This window comes from Rhipicephalus sanguineus, chromosome 3, assembly GCF_013339695.2.
Source record: "Rhipicephalus sanguineus isolate Rsan-2018 chromosome 3, BIME_Rsan_1.4, whole genome shotgun sequence".
Lineage (NCBI taxonomy): Eukaryota > Metazoa > Arthropoda > Arachnida > Ixodida > Ixodidae > Rhipicephalus > Rhipicephalus sanguineus.
Window position 1 is genome coordinate 33,185,402 of NC_051178.1, and position 20,344 is coordinate 33,205,745.

The 20,344-nt window shown below is 48.1% G+C and overlaps 1 protein-coding gene across 1 annotated transcript in view; it reads left to right on the forward strand.

Annotated features, from left to right (window-relative positions):
- Positions 1–20,344, forward strand: part of LOC119386535 (vacuolar protein sorting-associated protein 41 homolog) — a 203,378-nt gene that overhangs the window by 136,557 nt on the left and 46,477 nt on the right. Inside the window, exon 19 of the mRNA XM_037653803.2 lies at positions 10,374–10,510. Within this exon, the coding sequence (XP_037509731.1) occupies positions 10,374–10,510 (137 nt within the window). The remainder of the gene's footprint in view (positions 1–10,373; positions 10,511–20,344) is intronic.

The following is a 20,344-nucleotide window of genomic DNA, read 5'->3' on the forward strand; positions in this document are numbered from 1 at the left end:
CTTGTAAGTAACTGCAGATTAGTAGTACTGGTATACTAGTTATTCCAATGTCTTCAAGTTTAGCAAAAAGAATTGTGTGATTAACAGTGTGAAATTCTTTGAATAGATCAATGAATATAGGGGCTTCAAGTTTACCTTCGTCTATCGCTTTTTTAAGGTAATCACTTAGTGCTGCAAGTGCTGAAAACTGAAAAGGGGAAGGAATAGTACATTTATTTAAGTATTTTGTCAGATGTTTTCAATAAGCTTTTTCAATAACTTAATTAAAAAAATGGACCCAAATGGGTCCATAATCTTGCATGAGCATGCCATCACTTTTTTTGAAAACAGGAATTACTCGGCCGTGTTGGAGTTCATCTGGAAGAACACCAGTTTCAAAATTGAGGTTAATGATAAGAGATAGAATGCTCGCCCTATGTTGCACAGTCATTTTAATATAGTGAGCATTTATATTATCGAGGGCAGCAGCCATAGCTCTAAGGTTCCGAATTATCAAAATTAGTTTATCAGGGTTGGTAGGGAAGAAAAGAAAATGAGTGTGGTAGGAGGTTAAAATTAGGGGTGTGCGAATATTCGAAATTTCAAATATTTTTCGAATAGTGTTTGCTGTTCGATTCGATTCACACTAGAATTTTACTATTCGAACTATTCCAACTTCCCAAAAACAGGTACAGTCAACGTCCGAGTGAAAGTGACCCCTTCAGATTTTTAATATGCTTCGCCTCATTACACTCTCGTATTGCGGCAAAGCTGTCTTTCAAGCTCCATTACGGTCGAACTTTGCCGAGACACAATCAACGTCCGATTGGGAGTGGTTCCTTGATTTTCAATATGCTTCACCTCATCACAACCCGGTATTGCGGCAAAGCTGCCTTTCAAGCTCTGTTACGGTCGAACCTTGCTAAGACAGTCAACGTCCGATTGGAAGTGGTTCCTAGATTTTCAATATGCTTCACCTCATCACACCCCGGTATTGCGGCAAAGCTGCCTTTCAAGCTCCGTTACGGTCGAACCTTGACAGTCAACGTCCGATTGGAAGTGGTTCCTAGATTTTCAATATGCTTCACCTCATCACATTCCGGCATTGCGGCAAAGCTGCCTTTGAAGCTCCGTTACGGTCGAACCTTGTTAAGACACAGTCAACGTCCGATTAAATGTGGTTGCTAGATTTTCAATATGCTTCACCTCATCACACCCCGATATTGCGGCAAAGCTGTCTTTCAAGCTCCGTTACGGTCGAACTTTGCCAAGACACAGTCAACGACCGATTGGAAGTGGTTCCTAGATTTTCAATATACTTCACCTCATCACTTCCCGGAATTGCGGAAAAGCTGGTCCCAACATGGAGATGAAAGATGTGGCAGAGGTGGGGGCTCAATTAATGCTGTTTTGGACCTGAAATTTGGGCAGGAAGTCCGAAAAATCGGACGCCGAAGCTTTTTAGTATCCAAAACTTCAGATGTTCTTATATATCGACGTCTACGAGGCAGATTTGGAACTCCGGACTTGAAGAGAGCACGCCCTTGTCCGCCACATCAGTTGGGCTTCCACAGAAGTTGAAAGAGGAGGAGAGGCTGAGGAAATGATATCTTTGCCTATCACGTGTAAAGTGTTGTCGGCAACACTTTGGTTGCACCAAATCATGCACATAAATACAATTCGGCCTCTACATTGCCTCATTCTTGATAAGACAACTATGAAACACCACCCCACCAGCACTTCATCAACCTAGTGAAAAGAAACACTTTCATCTTGCTATCTCATAAGAATATGCTTAGGAATCCTCTCTAACTTTTTTTTCTGCAATTTCGCTTCGAAGTAATCGAAAAAAATTCTTGAAATATTCGAAAAATATTCGATTCGATTCACATTCACACTTCAATATTCGAATTCGCTTCGCACTCAAAATTTTGCTATTCGCACAGCTCTAGTTAAAATACGTGTTACAGCATGAGGTAGAATAAGGGGTAGTGATGAAGAAGGCATCACAAAAGGCATTGGCCACGTCAAGCGGATTCCGTCAAGGCTTTTATCATGAATGATTCTCGATATGACGTCCTGGGTGTTTCAGTTTAAAAGGTGTTTATTTTTTTCCCACTTTTTTCTAGTGTTATTACCACTTTCTACAATGTTTAGTTCACTAGAATTCCTCTTTGCGCGTCTCATCAGGGCAGAGAATAAGTTCAAAAATTGTTTTTATCTTTAGTGAAGACTCAGTGAACTTTATCAAGGTCAGAGCAAGTCACAGTACATACTATTTTCCTGCCAACTGGCTCCATCATAGCCACACAGCTCTCACCCTGAGTGCAGCGGATAACGCTGATCTCAGTGTCAATGCACAAGTACTGCTCGAGCTCAGAGCATTTGCGAGAAAGTGAACAGTCCTCAGTTTTAAGGGCTTCGTTTTATGGGGATGGCCGCAAGAGGGATGCCGCCTTAGAGAAAAGGAAGCGATGACAAAGTTTGCGTTTGGTGCAAAGCTCGGGCCATGGCCAGGGGCTCGGCCCGAATGTGCTGCCCGGACACTGCTGGCCATGGCAGGTGCGGCTGACTTGAACCCCGGCCCTGAATAGACGTGGCTTTGTGCCGCAGTTTTCAGCCATGAGTGAGGCCTTTTCACTGTGCAGCTTCTCCACCAGATCATTAAAAAATTTTAAACTCTGCTCTAGGCAGTCCACATTTCTTAAACCTCAGCACGTTAATACCAGAGGTCTTCATTGTCACGAAGATCTTGTCTCAGCACAGGTGGGCATTGCTAACAGCATTCAACTACATAAAAAATACTAGAAACAGAAAACAAAAGATGCAAGTCGTGTAACAAAACAGTTTGTGGTACTAGCGACAGCAACCAGATAACTATATTCATTCGTAACTATCCTGTACGAGCAGAAAGAAATGCATGAGTCGGTGCACGAGCTCTGCTGCTGCTGCTGTCAGAAATGCCAAGAATGGTCCATGGTAGGTGAAGCAGGGTGTCTACCAACTGCGAAAACCGGGAATTCTCAGGGATTTTAAATATTCTGGAAATACTCTGAGAAAATTCGGGGAATTTGGGCTGCCATCAGGGAAAATGCGCTGTAACTGTATTGAACCAGAACGAAAGTCGCGGTAACGTTGGCTCGAGATTTTGTGGGTGCATTTTTCAAATCACGCAGCTGCTGCTGCTGCGAGGAAAGGGCGTACCTCGATGCTTGCCTCGCCTTCAGAGCAGCGGAGTAGGAGAGAACCAGGCTGATGCATAGTATGCAAGAACCATGGCAACATATTGTATCGCGCACTGCTGTTTAAGTGTTCTGTGACTATGCACTGTAGTTCCGTAAGTAACAGGCATGAGTAGCCGTAGAGGCAGTAGTAATAGATGTACGAGCTCTCAGTTATCTTGCAAGCGATTGCGATCATTCAGGATGAGCATGTCGCTGACAAGGCTGGTATCTTGCAAGACATCCCGATCGGCTAGAAAAAAGACGACGACGATGCTTGTTCCAGGATATCAGATAGCTCACTTTCTGTGATCTCGAGCTCCGAGGAAGCTATTTTGGTCTGTGAAGAATACAATAAATTTCTAGATGAGAGAAATCGTGACTGACAGGTGCATTTACGGCAACTGAAAGTACCTATTTCTTTTTCTTTTTTCTTTTTCGGTGAGGACACTCCTGCAACAAGTTTTAAGCAGTCCACCAATATTTTTTGGAGCTGCTCGTAGTTAGCAGCCGCACCGCTGCTATCTCATTATGTAGATGTTTTGCGACAAAGCCGAATTACAAGACTTCTGTTAAAGCAATGCATAGCTGCTACCCAAATTTGCGACGCAGGTGCGGTTCGCACTTTCTCGATTAGGCGCGCGATGTCGCGAAACAGAACACGCGGCCACCATAAATGGATCTGCCGTAATTCAGGTTGTCGCCGTGCTTTCGTACAATCTTAGGCAGCAGCTGTTTTGCTTTTTTTACTTTATAGGACACTCCAGATGAATTTTTGCCGTCACCTTCATCTTCCATATGAAGTCCAAAATCGATAACATCGCTCCGTGCATCGTATGTTCTATGTGCGAGTAAAAGCTCTGAGGTCTGAAGATGAGACATGCTCATGGAACACACGGACACAGTTCACACCTTCAGGCAACAACCACATGTACATTTATTAAACACTGCTTTTACATCACAACAAGCTCGCAAGCCAAATCTAATATATAGCTAGTAACACCAACACACTTGCAGAGTGCAAATACAATGCACAGAAAACATAACAGACACAAGCAACATAACGCATGTTCCTGGTACCACGAATGCGGCGTCACTGACGTTCGACTCGCCATGAGAGGTCCACGGAAAATACGCTGCAGTATCGTCCCCGTGGACCCACTGCGGGAGACGTCCGTCTGCGCAGGCCGCCAAACTCCAGACAGGGCTCGCTGCTGTTTTCTGTGCGCCAGCCCAACCTCTCTTCTGCCAGGCAACGCTGTTGGTGCAACCGTGCTAAGCCTACATCGCGTGAGCACAGTGCCACCTCTTGCTTGGCGGCCATTAAAGCTAACTGCAGCTAATCCGTGAGACGCGCGTGCACCATGAGGCGCAAACGACATTACAGGGGGTGATAGCACCCCCACATGCCGCCAACCTTAAATCAACACATATCCCGGTAAAACAACTTAAAAAAAACAGCTATACAAGCTCTACAAAAGAAGGCAACTCAAGGCCCTAACAACAAATTTCCCTAAAGAATGTCCATGCACTACGACACAGCCGCTGGTTGACAACGCTGCACTAACTCGACGACTTGACCTCAGTCCCGGAACCGCAACGGCAACGTGGCAGTGGGCGCAAGATAGCGTCGTTCACACCAACACACCATCTGGTTGCGAACAGCACTCATGATGGCGCCGATTTGAAGGCAGCTGCGCAGGTCACAGGCATGTTCATTGCCAGAGATGTCTCGACCGCATTCCTGGTCAGCGGTGAAGACGATGTGCAGAAGGCAGCCATCCGCAGGTGACATCAATCCCACTGTGTACACTCAAAACACTCTCGACAAAACAGTGCAGTAGGACAAAGGAAATGGAGCTACGGGTGCATCGCCCATGTGGCACGATGGTCAGTATGGCTAGCAAAGACATCGGTGGTGGCTGAGATGCCCAGTTAAAATAAACAAAGGTTGCTTTTCTTAGTTTGTGCATCACAAGATAGAATGAGGAAAGCAGAGTGCGAAACCTCAACACCACAATCCAATGGGTTGTGTCCCACGTGCGACAGGCAGTTCTGCAGAGGCTTAGGCCTAACGGGTCACTCAACAACAACCGGCATCCAACAAGCACCCCGCACAGGCCAGAAAAGGCACCCTCAAGGAGACATCAGCTCTGTGAGGTGGCCCTACTCACTCGCCGCACACAGCAGCTTACCGAGCGATCGGCGCCCACCATCCCTGACATTGTCATGACTGCGCGGCGCCGAGCCACAATACCAGTCAGCAATGATGCCCGTGGCCCCTGGCTAGCGAGCTCCCTGACCCACGACTCCCAGAGTCAAAGAGATACAAGAAGCTATTTACAGAAAACTCGGACCACCTACGAGGCTTCCATGCTAACTCGCTTCAGGCTTGCCTACAAACCACGTGCTCTATGCCTCGCTCTCCCAGGATGCAGACCACGTGGCTCCCGTACCAACAACTCAACAACGGTCTTAAGAAAACAACAACTTGCGAACAAAAAAACAAACTCTTAGCGTGCCGACAAGTCCAAACACGCCACAGCAATTGATCTCCTCGCTCTCAAGAAAGCACGCCACCGAAGCTAGCGATGAAAACCTCCCTTAGGCCTACTCTAATCCAGCTCAAACAAAGGTTGACCCGAATCGCGAAAACTGTCGTCCGATGCTCCAAGAGCCCCTTGTCGGGTGCCAGTGTGGTGTCTGAAGCTGAGCCGCGCTCATGGAACACACAGACACAGTTCACGCTTTCAGGCAATAACCACGTGTACATTTATTAAACACTGCTTTTACATCACGACGAGCTCGCCAGCTAGATCTAATACATAACTAGTAACACCAACATGTTTACATAATGCCAGTACAATATAGAGAAAACATAACAAACACAAGCAACATAACACACATACATGGTACCGCGAATGCGGCGTCACCGACATTCGACTCACCACGAGGGGTCCACGGGAAACGAGCCGCAGTATCGTTCCCATGGACCCACCGCAGGAGACGTCCATCTGCGCAGGCTGCCAAACCCCAAAGAGGTCTCACTGCTGTTTTTTGTGTGCCGGCCCAACCTCTCTTCCACCAGGTGGCGCTGCCGGCGCCACCGCGCTAAGCCTACATTGCGCGAGCACACTGCCACCTCTCGCTCCACGGCCGTTAAAGCTAACTGCGGCTAATTCGCAAGACATACGTGCTCCATCAGGCGCAAACAACTTCACAGGAGGTGATAGCGCCCCTGCAAAGCGTGCGAGCCCTGCCGATGAATGGGACTCGAGCAGAGATTAAACGAGCTGGCCGTCTCCTTCTCATGAAAGGCGCATGGAGATATGAGCTGGAATGGAGGGGGGAGTGGGGCTGTGAATCCAGCAGGAAATGTGTACTTTGTACCACCGGGCGTGGTTGCTCGCCGTCGTGCGCCGCCGTATATCTTTCGAGTGGATCAACAGACTGCTCATACCTTTTTACGTTTTGGGCTCTGATCACAGTAAAGTTTCCTTGGAAGCCATATGCGGGTTACTTCGCTTGCTGCAGCAGCTGCGTTTCCTAAAGAAATGAGCTGCTAGACCTTATTCATATAACATTCCGATTTGTTGCTATCACATTCATTGCCTCACTCTTGTGGCGAAACTGTGGCTTTTTTTTCCTAGTGTGCGATGGTTTTCCTTGTTGCACTATCGTCGGACTTAATGGAAAGCAATTTGTTCGGCTGGGTAACATGACAGCATCGGTGTTGCACTACTCTGGGCAACACTCGAGGTTTTGATGACGAGCCGCGGGAGCAGAATAGGTGCATTAAACATGCAATTCTTTTGCTTTACGCGTGATGCACCGGCGCTGTGCTGAGTACTTCGCCGGCATGGCATCAAATCGTGGTCGCCAGATCTCCGCTTCAAGAAAATATATGTTTTTCACAGAAAAAAGTCCATTTTTTCAAACTGCCATATTAGTCCAGCATTCTCATGGCATTTTCAGTGCAAAAATGAATCCTTCGGCAATTATACATTGCTTAACAGTTCCAATTTCGGTTTAACAATATTTTGATATAACGAAGTAAATTGCTTATTTTATCGACTTCACTAGACTTCACTATATCAATTGTAATATTGAAATAGTATTAAGTCATTCTGTATAAGTTAACATGCATAATAAAGAGTGACATCATCGGGCGACATAGGTGTCAGCCTGTCTTCAGGTAAAAGTTCTGTCTCACTGAGGAAATTTTAGCGAAATTACTCAGGGAAAACCTGGAAAACTCGGGGAATTTTTAAATGCCAACTTGGTTGACACACCGTGAAGGCGACCTTTCAGTAGTGGTGGATGGATGGATGGATGCTATGAGCGTCCCCTTTAAAACGGGGCGGTGACATGTCTGCCACCAGGCTCGAAGAAAAAAAAAAAAAAAAAAAGAAAGCTTCCTTGTTTCATGTTGGCCAAATACCTTATCTACATTGATTAAATCTATGTTATTATACCAAAAAATATAAATTCACGGTCCATCTCTCTGCCTCTTAAGGCAGAATGACCTTATTTTTCCCCCATTATTTATTTTTGTTCTTTATCTCTACTTTTCTGCCACCAATACTCTAACCGTCTCTTACTTATTTCTATCGCGGACGTGTTCAGCTTTCCATTGTTGTCCCTAAAACCCAAGGCTTCATGTAGACTCGTGCCCACACGTATACCTGGGTGAATATCGCCACATTCAATCAGTACATGTTCCATCGTTTCCTTAGTTCCCCCGCAGCATGTACATTGTTCTTCTTCGTTACTAAATCTCGCTTTATAACTACGCGTTCTAAGGCAGCCCGACCTTGCTTCAAACAGTAAAGCGCTTCCCCTTGAATTATCATAAAACCTTTCCCTCCTTATTTCGTTTTTTCCTTTTCGGTAGTTACTCAGAGCCGGCTTCTTTTCCATCGCTGTCATCCAATAAGTCCTCTCCGCCTCTCTGACCTTCCGCTTAATGCTCCTTGTTGCCATATCGCCCGCACTGCCAGCCGTATATTTACTGGTGAGCCTCCTAGTTCTTTTTCTCCACTGCGTGTCAACGCTTTTTCTATACAAATACCTGAAAACCTTCTCTGCCCATCTACTCTCCTTCATTTTCCTCAGCCTCTCTTCGAATCTCATTTTGCTCTGCGCTTCCCTCACTTCAAAGCCTGTCCATCCCATATCACCCTTTACCGCCTCATTTGTCGTCTTCCCGTGAGCGCCCAACGCGAGGCGGCCCACCGTCCTTTGATTTACATCCATTCCTGATTGCACCTCTGACTTCATGCACACCACTGAGTTCCCAAATGTAAGCCCCGGAACCATCACACCCTTCCACAGCCCTCGAAGCACCTCGTACCTATTGTATCCCCATAAAGCTCTGTGCTTCATAATTGCAGCATTCCTCTTTCCCTTTGCTACCGATGCTTTCTCTTGTACCTCCATATATCTATCCCCCTCATTTACCCATACTCCGAGGTACTTGTACTCGCTTACCCTCGGTATTTTTTGGCCCTGTATTAATACCGTATGGTCTCCGTGATCATTGAATACCATCAATCCACATTTTGTTGCACTAAATCCTAGTCCTAGAGCCTCACACTCCCTTCCGCATATATCTGCCAGTCGCTGTATATCATCTTGACTGTCCGCAAATAAGACAATATCATCAGCATAAAATAGACCTGGAAGCTTCTGCTCAATCATCGCTCCGACCTGTTTGTGTGACAAATTAAATCCAATGTTGCTACCTTCTAGCGCTTTTTCCATTCTCGCCATGTACAGCATGAATAACAGCGGGGACAAAGGGCATCCCTGTCTCAGCCCCTTGCTAATTTCAACGCTGTCCTTGCTACTTATTCCTTCCCATTCTATACAAACTGTATTTCCTCGGTATATTTCCCTCAAAAGCTGTACACAGTCGTCACCTATGCCCACTTCCTTCAATATATCCCACAAAATTTCCTGATTAACGTTGTCATACGCCCCGGTGATATCTAGATAAGCTACGTATAAGGGCCTGTTTTCTATTTTAGATATTTCTATACACTGGGTAAGAACAAACAGATTATCGTCTAACCGCCTGTCGATTCGAAATCCATTCTGAAGTTCTCCCAAAATATCATTTTGTTCTACCCACGCTTCTATTTTTAATTTTACTGCCTGCATCGCCAACCTGTATAGCACCGATGTAATTGTTAGCGGTCTATACGAGCGAATGTTATCCTTTTCTCCCTTGCCTTTATAGATTAAGTTCATTCTACTTTTTCTCCAACTGTCTGGTATTTCCCTCTCCTGTAAGCACTTTTCTACGGCTTTCAGCAGTGCTTCTTAGTGTTATGTCCGAGTTCGTTAATGAGGCTGACGGGAACCCCATCTAAGCCCGGAGTAGTGCGCTTAGGAATTTTCCTTCGGCCTTCTTCCAATTGAAATCTCTAGTACTACATCTTCTTCGGTTGCACTCCTTTGCGTACTTTTACTCACCGGGGGAATCCCCTGGGGGACCTTTTTAAACGAATCGGCTGTTATCTTTCGGATGTAACCTAGCGCTTCATATCCTTCCAATTTATTTCCTCCTTCATCTACCATATGTTGTTGCATTGTGACAGACTTCCTACCCAGCGCTTTTAGGTGGCTCCAAAAAATCCTAGGCGCGGCCTTCTTCTTTTCGCGAATCTCTGTCATCCAGCGTTCACTTTCACCTTTAATTTTTGCCTCGACTAATTTCTGCACAATGGATTTTTGCTCTAAATATATTTCCCATATTTGGTTGACTTCGTCCTGTGGCCGCTTCTCCTTTTTTGCCTGTCTGTGCTCCCGTGATGCCTGACGTCGCCTCTCGATCGCTTCCGATTTCTTTGTTCCACCAACTTTTTGGCGGGAACAAGCCAGCACCACCTGGTGGTCTTGCTCGGTGAGGTAGCCTGCTTGATGACACGTGCGGTGGACCCAGCAGAGGCACCCTAGTTCTGTAAGAGCAGAAAGAGATAAGTGAGTCAGTGCGCAAGCACTGCTGCCAGAAATGCCAGGAATGGCATTTTAAACCTTGCCAAGAATGGCAAGGTTTAACTGTACCAGTGTTTGGCCACTTTTATTCATTATGGTGTGTGTGAGGATTGTTTGCAGTATGAAAAAAATATTTATCGCCACTACGCTAAAAGCACATTTGCCCTTGCGCAGCCTTCATCACGACATTGCTGCACAAGATTGGTGCGCATGTCAATCCAATCTTGCTGATCTTGCGCATCCCCACGGGGCTGGACATTCCCCAGCTTCGGGACTCTCTAGTCAAGATCATGCGGGACTACAACCTTCAGGTATGGATTATTCAATGATAGACCGCAACTGTTCTCACTGTCAGGCATTTCTTTCAACTCAGCACAAATGTATAAGCACTTTTGTTGAATTGAATACAACAAATCCTCGTTTGTGCATTTTTTAAAACAAAAAAAACGGTGACATACATATCATCCAGGAAAGCATACAGTTCAGCCACAAAAGATCACATTGTTTCACCCCTAAAGAGAAGCCTTGATAGCGATATCAAGAGTTTTAGGCGCATGGTTTTATTGACAGTGCAAACTTCAGTAAACATCAGCTTAGTCACTCAGTTGTGTCACAACACGCCCATAGACATAAGAGATCACTCTTTGACCACAAGCACAAGTATTCATCATAGTGGCAGCTTTGAGAGTGGAAAGGGAGCATGCTCTCCCTTGCTGGCTATTTGAACTATGCGGCGTCTATAGGCAGTTCACGTAAAAAACATAAAACATGGGGTCTGCATTAAAACCACTAATTTTCCAAATGAAATCGGGCTCTTCAATAAAGTGCGCACATATGCACGGGCCACATTGTGCTCAGCCACCTCAAACATTTACCGCACGGAAGGACGTGCTCATCAAGGGCACCAGCAGGTCACATGACCATTAATGACCAATAGTGGTGGTCACATGGCCTCATGTTACCATTAGTAGTGGTGGGAATGTCTTTACTGAACATATTAAAAGCATGTTAATCTCACTTTCACAGGAATTCCTACTGCATTTGAATTAAATGAAATTTGAACTAACAGAAGTGATGAACTAAAGGCTCTGAGGAAAGGAGTGTTAGCACCTTGGGAACTATCACTTAAAAAAAGAGAAAGAAATGCATGATTGTTGTTATGTTTTTGTTCCCTGAAAAGTAATCGTGATCCCTGCTTGAGCTGTTTGGTAACACACCTGTTATGTATATTCCTCAGACAGGCACAGATCTCAAAAGCACCAGGTGGCTCCACATTATATAGAAAAAAAAAATGATTTCGTGGAATGTTACTTAGAGTTCTTATCTTTTGTTTTATGGCGAAGCTGTTTATAGCTTTGGTTCCATGTATTTTTCATCTCTGTCAAAAAAAATCCCCGGAGTGAAGTTCGTGTTGCCCCTTTCTCCGGTGTGAACCGAGAAAGCCGGCTCTCTTATGTCGCTGATGAGAGGAGACTTAGACTGGGTAAAATGCAGTTCGTTTATTCCGATGCGCACTCGGCGCGTTCCGAAATTCCTCTCCCCCCGGACCCTCCCTTCAGGTCTCTTAAAACACTGCTGCACGGGGTCTTCACAAGTTCAGGCACGGTACTCTCGAGCGGAGGTCACGTTCCCACGGTTCGAGCACGGCGAGCACAACACCGCAGTCGTCGGGTCATTTAGCTCGGCAGAGCCGCAGTCCGTGGCGAGCACTTGAAGTCGTAAATCTGAGCTCCGAGTTCGTTGAGCAGACGCTCGCTGCCGTCGCTGTCCGAGTCCCCCGCAATGGCTTGCGCCCACGGCACGGTCGTACGAGGCGCTGACGGAGATATTCCGGCCAACACCACCACGCGTTTCCGAAGGCGCGCTTCTAGGAAAACGCCGCCGAAGCCAGCTGATATACGTGCCGACCCCCGGCATTCGCCCGCAGCTCGGTTTTGTTTATACGAGCCGCAGGCGCCCCATTGCTCCGTCCGACACCTCCGCCGCCACTGTGTTGCATAAACGTCTCGTGATGCAACACACCAATGTCCAACGGGTACATTTGTTGCTTCCTGGAGAGGCTGGATAATACAGGTCAAACACGGAAGGAGTGCAGAGTAGGGATGTACCACTCCGCTAAAAGCTCACAGTGCCATGACCAGCATAATTCCAATGCATGCATTCATATCCTACCCCAGCGAGTGCGGGCTCGCCAGCCGAGACAACGCGTCCGCGTTCGCATTAAGTTTACCCTTTTTGTGCATGACCGTAACATAAAACTTCTGCAGCGCCAGCGCCCAGCGCATCGGCCGTGCACTCTGAGGGGACGTCAAAGTGAGGAACTTTAGAGGATTGCGGTCAGTCACCACCGTGACACTTGCACCAAAAAGCCACGTCTCAAGACGTTGTGATGCCCATACAACAGCATAAGCCTCGCGCTCAATCGTGGCCGAACGGGTTTCGACCGACGTTAGCTTCTTGCTGAGGAGAGCCACGGGCATTTCCCTGCCTTTTTCATCGATTTGAGCAAGGCATGCTCCTAAAGCTACATCGGATGCATCTGTTGCCAGAATGTAGCCCTTGCTTACGTCAGGCGCGTGAAGTGTCGGCGCACTTGTTAACTGTTCCTTAATGCCTTCAAAGGCCTTTTGTGCAGCGTCGCTCCAGGGTATTTGCTGTGGGACCCGTCGCCCTGTCAAATCGGTTAGCGGCAACACTAACGTAGCGTACCCGAGCACATAGTCGTGGTAATAATTACACAGCCCGAAAAAGCTCCGCAGTTCGCGTTTGTCCTGCGGCCGAGAAATGTTTTGAACCGCCAAAACCCTTTCCGGGTCGGGTGCGTGTTTACCTAAACTTAAAATGAGGCCAAGGTACTTGACTTCCTGCTGTGCAAACTTGCATTTTTCAGCATTAGCGGTCGGTCCCACCTGAGCTATCGTCTGTAGCACCTGCCTCGTGATCGGAGCTATCGGTACCCTGTCGCGTGTTCTCACACGTGCTTTATTCTGGCACTGGTGACAGCTCTGGCAGTACTGCTTGACATCACCTGACACATCGGGCCAAAAGAAAGCGGTCTTAATCCGCTGTAGTGTCTTCTTTTTGCCAAGGTGACCCGCCCAGCCCGAATCATGAGCTAACCGCAGTACATCTGCCTGTTTTGGTTGTGCCAGCACCAGTTTATTGCATGGCATACCAGCCACGTTATCTTTATGGTACAGCAACCCATCAATTACAATCATTCCGTGGGTTCGCGCCCGTGCTTGTTCCCACGCTTCTTTAAGGCTGGGATCAGCCACCTGGCTTAGCCTGAAACGCTCTCGTTCACCGACATCCGCGTCGCACTCCAGCGGATCCGTTTGCTTTGCCCCATCGTCAATGCACACCGCCTCAACTTCCGCGGTAACTATCGGTTCACCATTTTCCTTAGCCTCCGGCTGCGCCTTCTCCACGACAGGGCGTTCATGAACAACCGCAGTTTCTTCCAGTAACTGCTCGTACGTGCCTGGGGTTATGAGCGCGTCTACCCCACTTGCAAGTTTATCAGTGACAGCGCACAGTATCCCCTTATCGCTTTCCTCGCGACCAATGTATCTGGGTTTCCCAATCAATCTGAGTGGAACATAGGCTAACTCGGCTATTGCCTGCTCACCAAATGCGCCCGTCAATTTTAGGTTGGTTCCCGTTGGTCGATATCCCGGCACTACAGCCCTCCTGATGACGCTTATCTCGGCACCGGAATCTATGCTGCCTTGAAACTGTGACTGACCGCACGCAAGGTCAATTGTCTCGATAGAGTGAAATATAGGTGCTTTCACAGCGTTTTCCTGAGCAATCATCTCCACACCGACTACACTGTCACTGTCTGCATTTTCCTTCCGCACCAAATTTGCTTTAGCTGCCCGCGCCGTCGGGCAGTCTCGCGCAAAATGCTCCACGGAATTACAAACAAAGCAACCTCTGCTCTTTTTGTCGGTTTTGTTTGCCGCTACTGAAGTCCTGCGTGCATCAGGGAGTGATTTTGGCTCTCCCTCTCCCGTTATCTCGCCTGAGTTATCCGATCCTCTCTTACTTTCTTCAAAGCTTTCTGCCAGTTCAGCGACCTCCAGAGGAAGCATTATTTTGCTCGGGGTTTCATTTTGAATAACGAATGAACGGGCTTCCGCACCCAGAGTGTCGCGAAGCCTGTCCGTTACTATGAGATTTCTGAACTGCTCGACGCTGCCAACTTTGTAGCCATTAAGGTAATAAATCAGGTAATTTTCAAGCCTGACTGCAAATTGGGGCCATGTCTCATCTCGGCGCTTTTTCGATTGAGTAAAGAGGCGGCGATACTCAGCGGAAGAAAGTCGGAGACCTTTCAGTACGGTTTCTTTAAGGATATCAAAATCCTTCCTTTCAACCGCCCTGAGTCGAACGAGGAAGCCCCTGGCTCTCTCATTTAGTCGAGGCAAAAGAAGCCCCGCTCTCCACTCCCGTGGCACATCATAGCAATCAAATGTGGCCTCAACGTCGTCAAACCACGATGGAACGAGTGATCCCTGAGCAGGCATGGGCACCAACACGTCCTTCAAAAGGCTCGTGTACCTCAACCTCCTATCCTCACTCCGAGCTGCCTCTGCGTTCTCAGCATTTGCGGCGGCACTGGCACTGTTGTTTCTAAGCCGTTCCATTGCTAATTCCATTTCCGTAATGCGGAGCTGCATTTGTAACATCGCCATATGGTCAGAGCCTGACCCTCCCGAAGGCTCTCCTGTGACCCTAGTCATCTCGGCGTTCGAGCCCACATCCGTCAGCCCCCCACTCTGGTCGGGTTCCATTTCGCTAACCCCGCCACTACGCAAGTTATACCCACTGGTCATAACAAGCTGCGAGCCAATAGAGGAATGAGACACCCACCTGCGCACCCCGCGCTTCCAGCAGTAGCGGCTACGGCCTCTTGTGCTCACGCCCGAGATGAGTCCGTCACCATGGAGTCAGCCCGTGTCTGCTCTTCCACCAGGATGGATGTTTTCCCCAGTCTTCTCAGCAGGACATCCTGTCAGACTGCGCCAGTGAAGTTCGTGTTGCCCCTTTCTCCGGTGTGAACCGAGAAAGCCGGCTCTCTTATGTCGCTGATGAGAGGAGACTTAGACTGGGTAAAATGCAGTTCGTTTATTCCGATGCGCACTCGGCGCGTTCCGAAATTCCTCTCCCCCCGGACCCTCCCTTCAGGTCTCTTAAAACACTGCTGCACGGGGTCTTCACAAGTTCAGGCACGGTACTCTCGAGCGGAGGTCACGTTCCCACGGTTCGAGCACGGCGAGCACAACACCGCAGTCGTCGGGTCATTTAGCTCGGCAGAGCCGCAGTCCGTGGCGAGCACTTGAAGTCGTAAATCTGAGCTCCGAGTTCGTTGAGCAGACGCTCGCTGCCGTCGCTGTCCGAGTCCCCCGCAATGGCTTGCGCCCACGGCACGGTCGTACGAGGCGCTGACGGAGATATTCCGGCCAACACCACCACGCGTTTCCGAAGGCGCGCTTCTAGGAAAACGCCGCCGAAGCCAGCTGATATACGTGCCGACCCCCGGCATTCGCCCGCAGCTCGGTTTTGTTTATACGAGCCGCAGGCGCCGCATTGCTCCGTCCGACACCCGGGAAACACGAGTTTGTGCCACATGTGTTGGTATGTTAATGTTAAGTGCGTAAGTATTTCTATGCCAACTTAGCAAGACTGTTTATACCTCTGTTGTAAAAGACGTTCATCATCATAAAGAGATACTATATGAATACAGTGGAACCCCATTATACGACATTGGGGGGCCACGTAATGTTGTTTTGTAATAAAAAAACTAAGAATATCGGCAGGGGTGCTCAATCTTGCCCCAAAAACCAGATTCTGACTGCATGAATGAGACCGTGGCGTGAACTTGAACTGCTCCAAGGAAGGCAGTTTAAACTATATTTTAAAAATTGACAGCCACACAATTATCTTGGAGGAAGTACTAATGAAGTTTTATTCAAACCTTTGAAAGAAATTGAATCTAACAGATATCTTCTTTCCGATAAAATGAGTTCAATAAGTCCTTGCGTGTCCCAGTTGAAAACTAAACCAAAACGAAGTTGTCAGCAGCCCTCTGTCAGATGGTTCAGACACAGTGTCATGTTTGGATGGTATCCTGCGCAACTGCAACTGGTGTGTGTCGCATTTGTTCCCAGTAAAGTGCAATTAGTGATGTGCCACTTTCATTATGAAAGCTTACGTTAAGAGAAAGTTTTTCCGCCTCCTGAAGATTGCTGGGTTGCGTCTTTCTTGCGTCCTTGAGGCCCGTGATCATGAGTAGCACAAACAAAGGGACGAGATCTTCAGTTGCATGTCGACCAGGAAAAGCTTCCACAGGCTGAAAGCGAAAGAATGTGGACCTCGACGACAACTAGACCAGCTTGCCGACTAGCTTAGGCTACTACAGTAAAAGCTCGTTAATTCAGATTTCTAGGGACCGGAAAAAATGTCCGAATTAACCGAATGTCCGAATTATCGAATGGTCGAAATAAACACCATAAATGCACGAGTTTTTTCAACATACCTTTACTTAACAAAGTAATCGCGGATGCTTGTCTGTTTTCGAGCGGAAATTCGCGCGGACACAATTTTTCTGAGCCCTTCAAGGTGCTCAGCAGCTCGCATGATGTCTGCAGTACCGCAAAAGTTTCACCCGTCATCCACGTTTTTCGGTTGGCACGGTGATCCACGGGAAGATTGTTGATGGGCAAGCGCTCTGTTACCGTCACGTTGGGGGATAAAAGTACGGTTACTCGTTCCTTGCTTGTTGCCGCCGATTGAAGGATCCCCTTTCATCACTCTTCATCACTTCTTGTCGGGAGAGCCCGTTATTCAGAGCACGCAAAATTTCTACTTCGGTGGTGAAGTCCTTGGCCTCGTACTTGGGCCGCTTCGCCGGCATTGCCATCGGCGGAGAGTGCGGTCGCACGAGAAGTCAGCACAAAAGCACCAGCAAAGATCAAGCTAAAGGAGCCGTACTGAAACGTTCCTCGATAAATCGGCGATCAACGATGCAGCACATCAACGGGAACAAAGCAACAAAACCCACACGCGAAAAAAAGCCGTTCAACCAGTCTCGATCCAAGCCAAGTCGATAATTGATGTCCATGGCGATGCTGCGTTGGAGCTTCACTTTTGTTCCGAATTGTTCTTTTTTCATTTTCGAGCCTCGCCAGCGGCCCGAAAGTCGCCGAATTATCCGATTTGCGGTCAAATCTGTCCGAAATAACGAGCGCCCAGTCTCATAGAGTGATGCGTATATTTACAGGGACCAGATGACGTGTCCGAATTAACCGATTTTCCGAATTAACGAGAGTCGAATTAACGAGCTTTTACTGTATGTGTATACAGTCAAACACGGATATATCGAACCCACATACAGGAGCGTCGGCAGGATTTTGTCTTGGGGGGTGCAAAACAGTGTTGCATGGCGGCTGGGGGAGGGTGAGAGTACTGGTGTAGCTTGGGTGGGGGCAAGTGCTGGTGTGGCTTGAGGGGGGCAAGTGCCCCTTTTGCACCCCTCTGCCGACCCCATGCCCACATATATCGAATTTTCGGCTATATCGAACTCGTAAATTATCTTCTTGAAAATCCTTTGTAAAAGTATAGATATTGGCACGTTTATATCGAATGGTATTTATTTTTACCCGCCATCGGGTGTATAGAACACCATGCGAGCTGGAAGGTGCGCTTCGGCACTCGCTGTGCCCCGCAACCTTCGTGGCACCGCGCCTCCGCCGACACCCGAAACACTCGAAAAACGTGAGGGCAAGAGGGCTCGGACTGTACTCCTGTTGGGCATGTTGTCCAACTTGCGGAATGGCTTCCTTTTTTTCTCGTTTTTTCTCTCTTTCTCGTGCTTTTTCCGCGTTACTGTCGGCTTGGAGAGCAGGAACAAAGGAGCCGGCAGCCTCCTCCTTTCGTCTTTTTTCTTTTTGCTGTTTTGTGAGTTTTGATCAGCCACCCACAGCCCGTGCCTTTCGTATTTACTCAGCCAGCCACAGTTCGCGCCTTTCGTACATCGCTGCTGCCCTTGCAGGTAGCGTCGCCACCATCGCAACTGATCGTGAGCGCTTTGTTGGCGATGTCCACTTCCATGAGTTCTCGCATACCACTGCATTCCTCTTTTGCGTGCATGCTGTGCGTGATGTGCAAAGGCGCTGCAGACTGCTTGAATTTTCGACTTCTCGTGTAGCAATGGCCAGCATCAAGAAGCGCAAGAACCTTGACTTTGGGATGAAGTTGAAGGCCATTCAGCGTGTTGAGGCGGCGCAAGAAGCTCGACGGTGGCGGACGACATCGAGTTACCATGGAGCAGACTGAGTACCTTGTTGCAGAACAAGACAAATATCAAGGCAAAGGAGGCAGTGCAGTGAACATCGGGAGCCTGTCGTGTGCGCGCTCCTGCTCACGGGAAAGTAGAAAAGGCTCTGTATGCCTGGTTCTTAGAAGTGTGCACGAAAAACATTCCCGTGGATGGCCTAATGCTGATGGCTAAGGTCAAATGGCTTGCCACTGCACTCTGTGAAGACAACTTCACCGACAACACCGGATAGCTTCACCGATTTAAGCAACGCTACATCGTCAGCAGCCAGGACATCCAGCAGTGGATGATGAAGGAGTGGCCGAAAATCTCCACAAAGTTTTCTTCCACGGAAATCTTCAACGCCGACGAGACCGGTCTATTTTGGCAAATGCTGCCGAGCAAGACTCTCGACATCCGGGGTAGCACGTGTCACGGCGGCAAAATGAGTAAAGTCCGCGTGAGCGTTCTGCTGGCAGCCAACATGGATGGGTCTTGGAAGCTCCAGCCCTTTCTGATCGGGAAAGCAAGGGCACCGCGCTGTTTCAAGAACTGTAAGCAGCTTCCCGTCTGATACATCTCGAACAAGAAGGCATGGATGACGCGTCAGCTGTTCACAGAATGGCTGCAAGCATGGGACGTCGAGATGGGCAAGTCGAGGTGTCGCGCTTGCTTTCTTGTGGAAAACTGCTCGGCCCACCACGCCACCTGCAAGCTCAAAAACATCGAGCTGAAGTTTCTGCCAGCCAACATGACAGGGAAGCTGCAACCGCTCGACCAGGGCATCATCAAGTCCTTCAAGGTGGGCTACAGGAGGCGACTCCTTGATAGGCTGCTGGTCAACTTCCGCATGGGCACCGAGCTGAAAGTTGACCTGCTTGGTGCCGTTCAAATGATGACAGGAGCCTGGCGAGACGTGAAGACAGACACAGTGGCCAACTGCTTCCAGAAGGCATGCTTTGTGACGGCGGAACTTGCGGGAACCGGTGAAAACGGCAACGACGAGCTTATATATACGACGCGTTTCGTGAGTTGTTGTCCCTCTTCCTGGCTGTCGTTCCACCCGAAGTGTCTGCGGCGATTTCGTGGAAGCAGACTGCAATGTTCAGGCTGTTGCGAGCCTCGCTGACGAGGACATTGTAGCTGCGGTCGCAGGGACCCGGGATACCCAGGTCGACAGCTCAAGTGGCGACGAAGATCGTCCGGACAAGGCAGCGGCTACACGCGCGTACTCCTCTGCTGAAGTGGCGGCTGCGTTCGGCTTGATTCGCCACTGTTGCGGTGACATGGAGGGAACCGGGCTGTCGCACCTGGACAGCCTCGATAAAATCGAGGTCAGCGTCTTCAACTTCATTTGGAAGACAAAGAAGCAGGCCAAGATAATTGTGAAGGAAAAACAGTGCTAAAAATGGACGAGGACTATGGAAGAAAACACGACACAGATGCTGAACTCGCAAATGAAATTTATTGGAAGACACACGTATACATATAGCGCTGTTTTTCCTTCACAATGATGAATCACCAACTAGCCCAAGTTTCTCTTCTAAGCAAGGTGTGGGAGCGGGCTAGTTGGTGTTCTATATGCTAAAACTTTAGCGCAAAACGAGCACAGCGGACAAAGAAACAACGAGGACAAGCGCTAACTTCCAACTATCGTTTCTTAAAGCAACACACACATATATACCTGTCACATGTGATTACACAGATATCAGTCAACGCAAAAGGGGACACTTATATAAATAAAAAGCAGCAAAACTACGCAGGCTCTACACGTGCGGGTGAATTTAAGTAATCTACAGTAGACTCTCAATAAACGAAAATC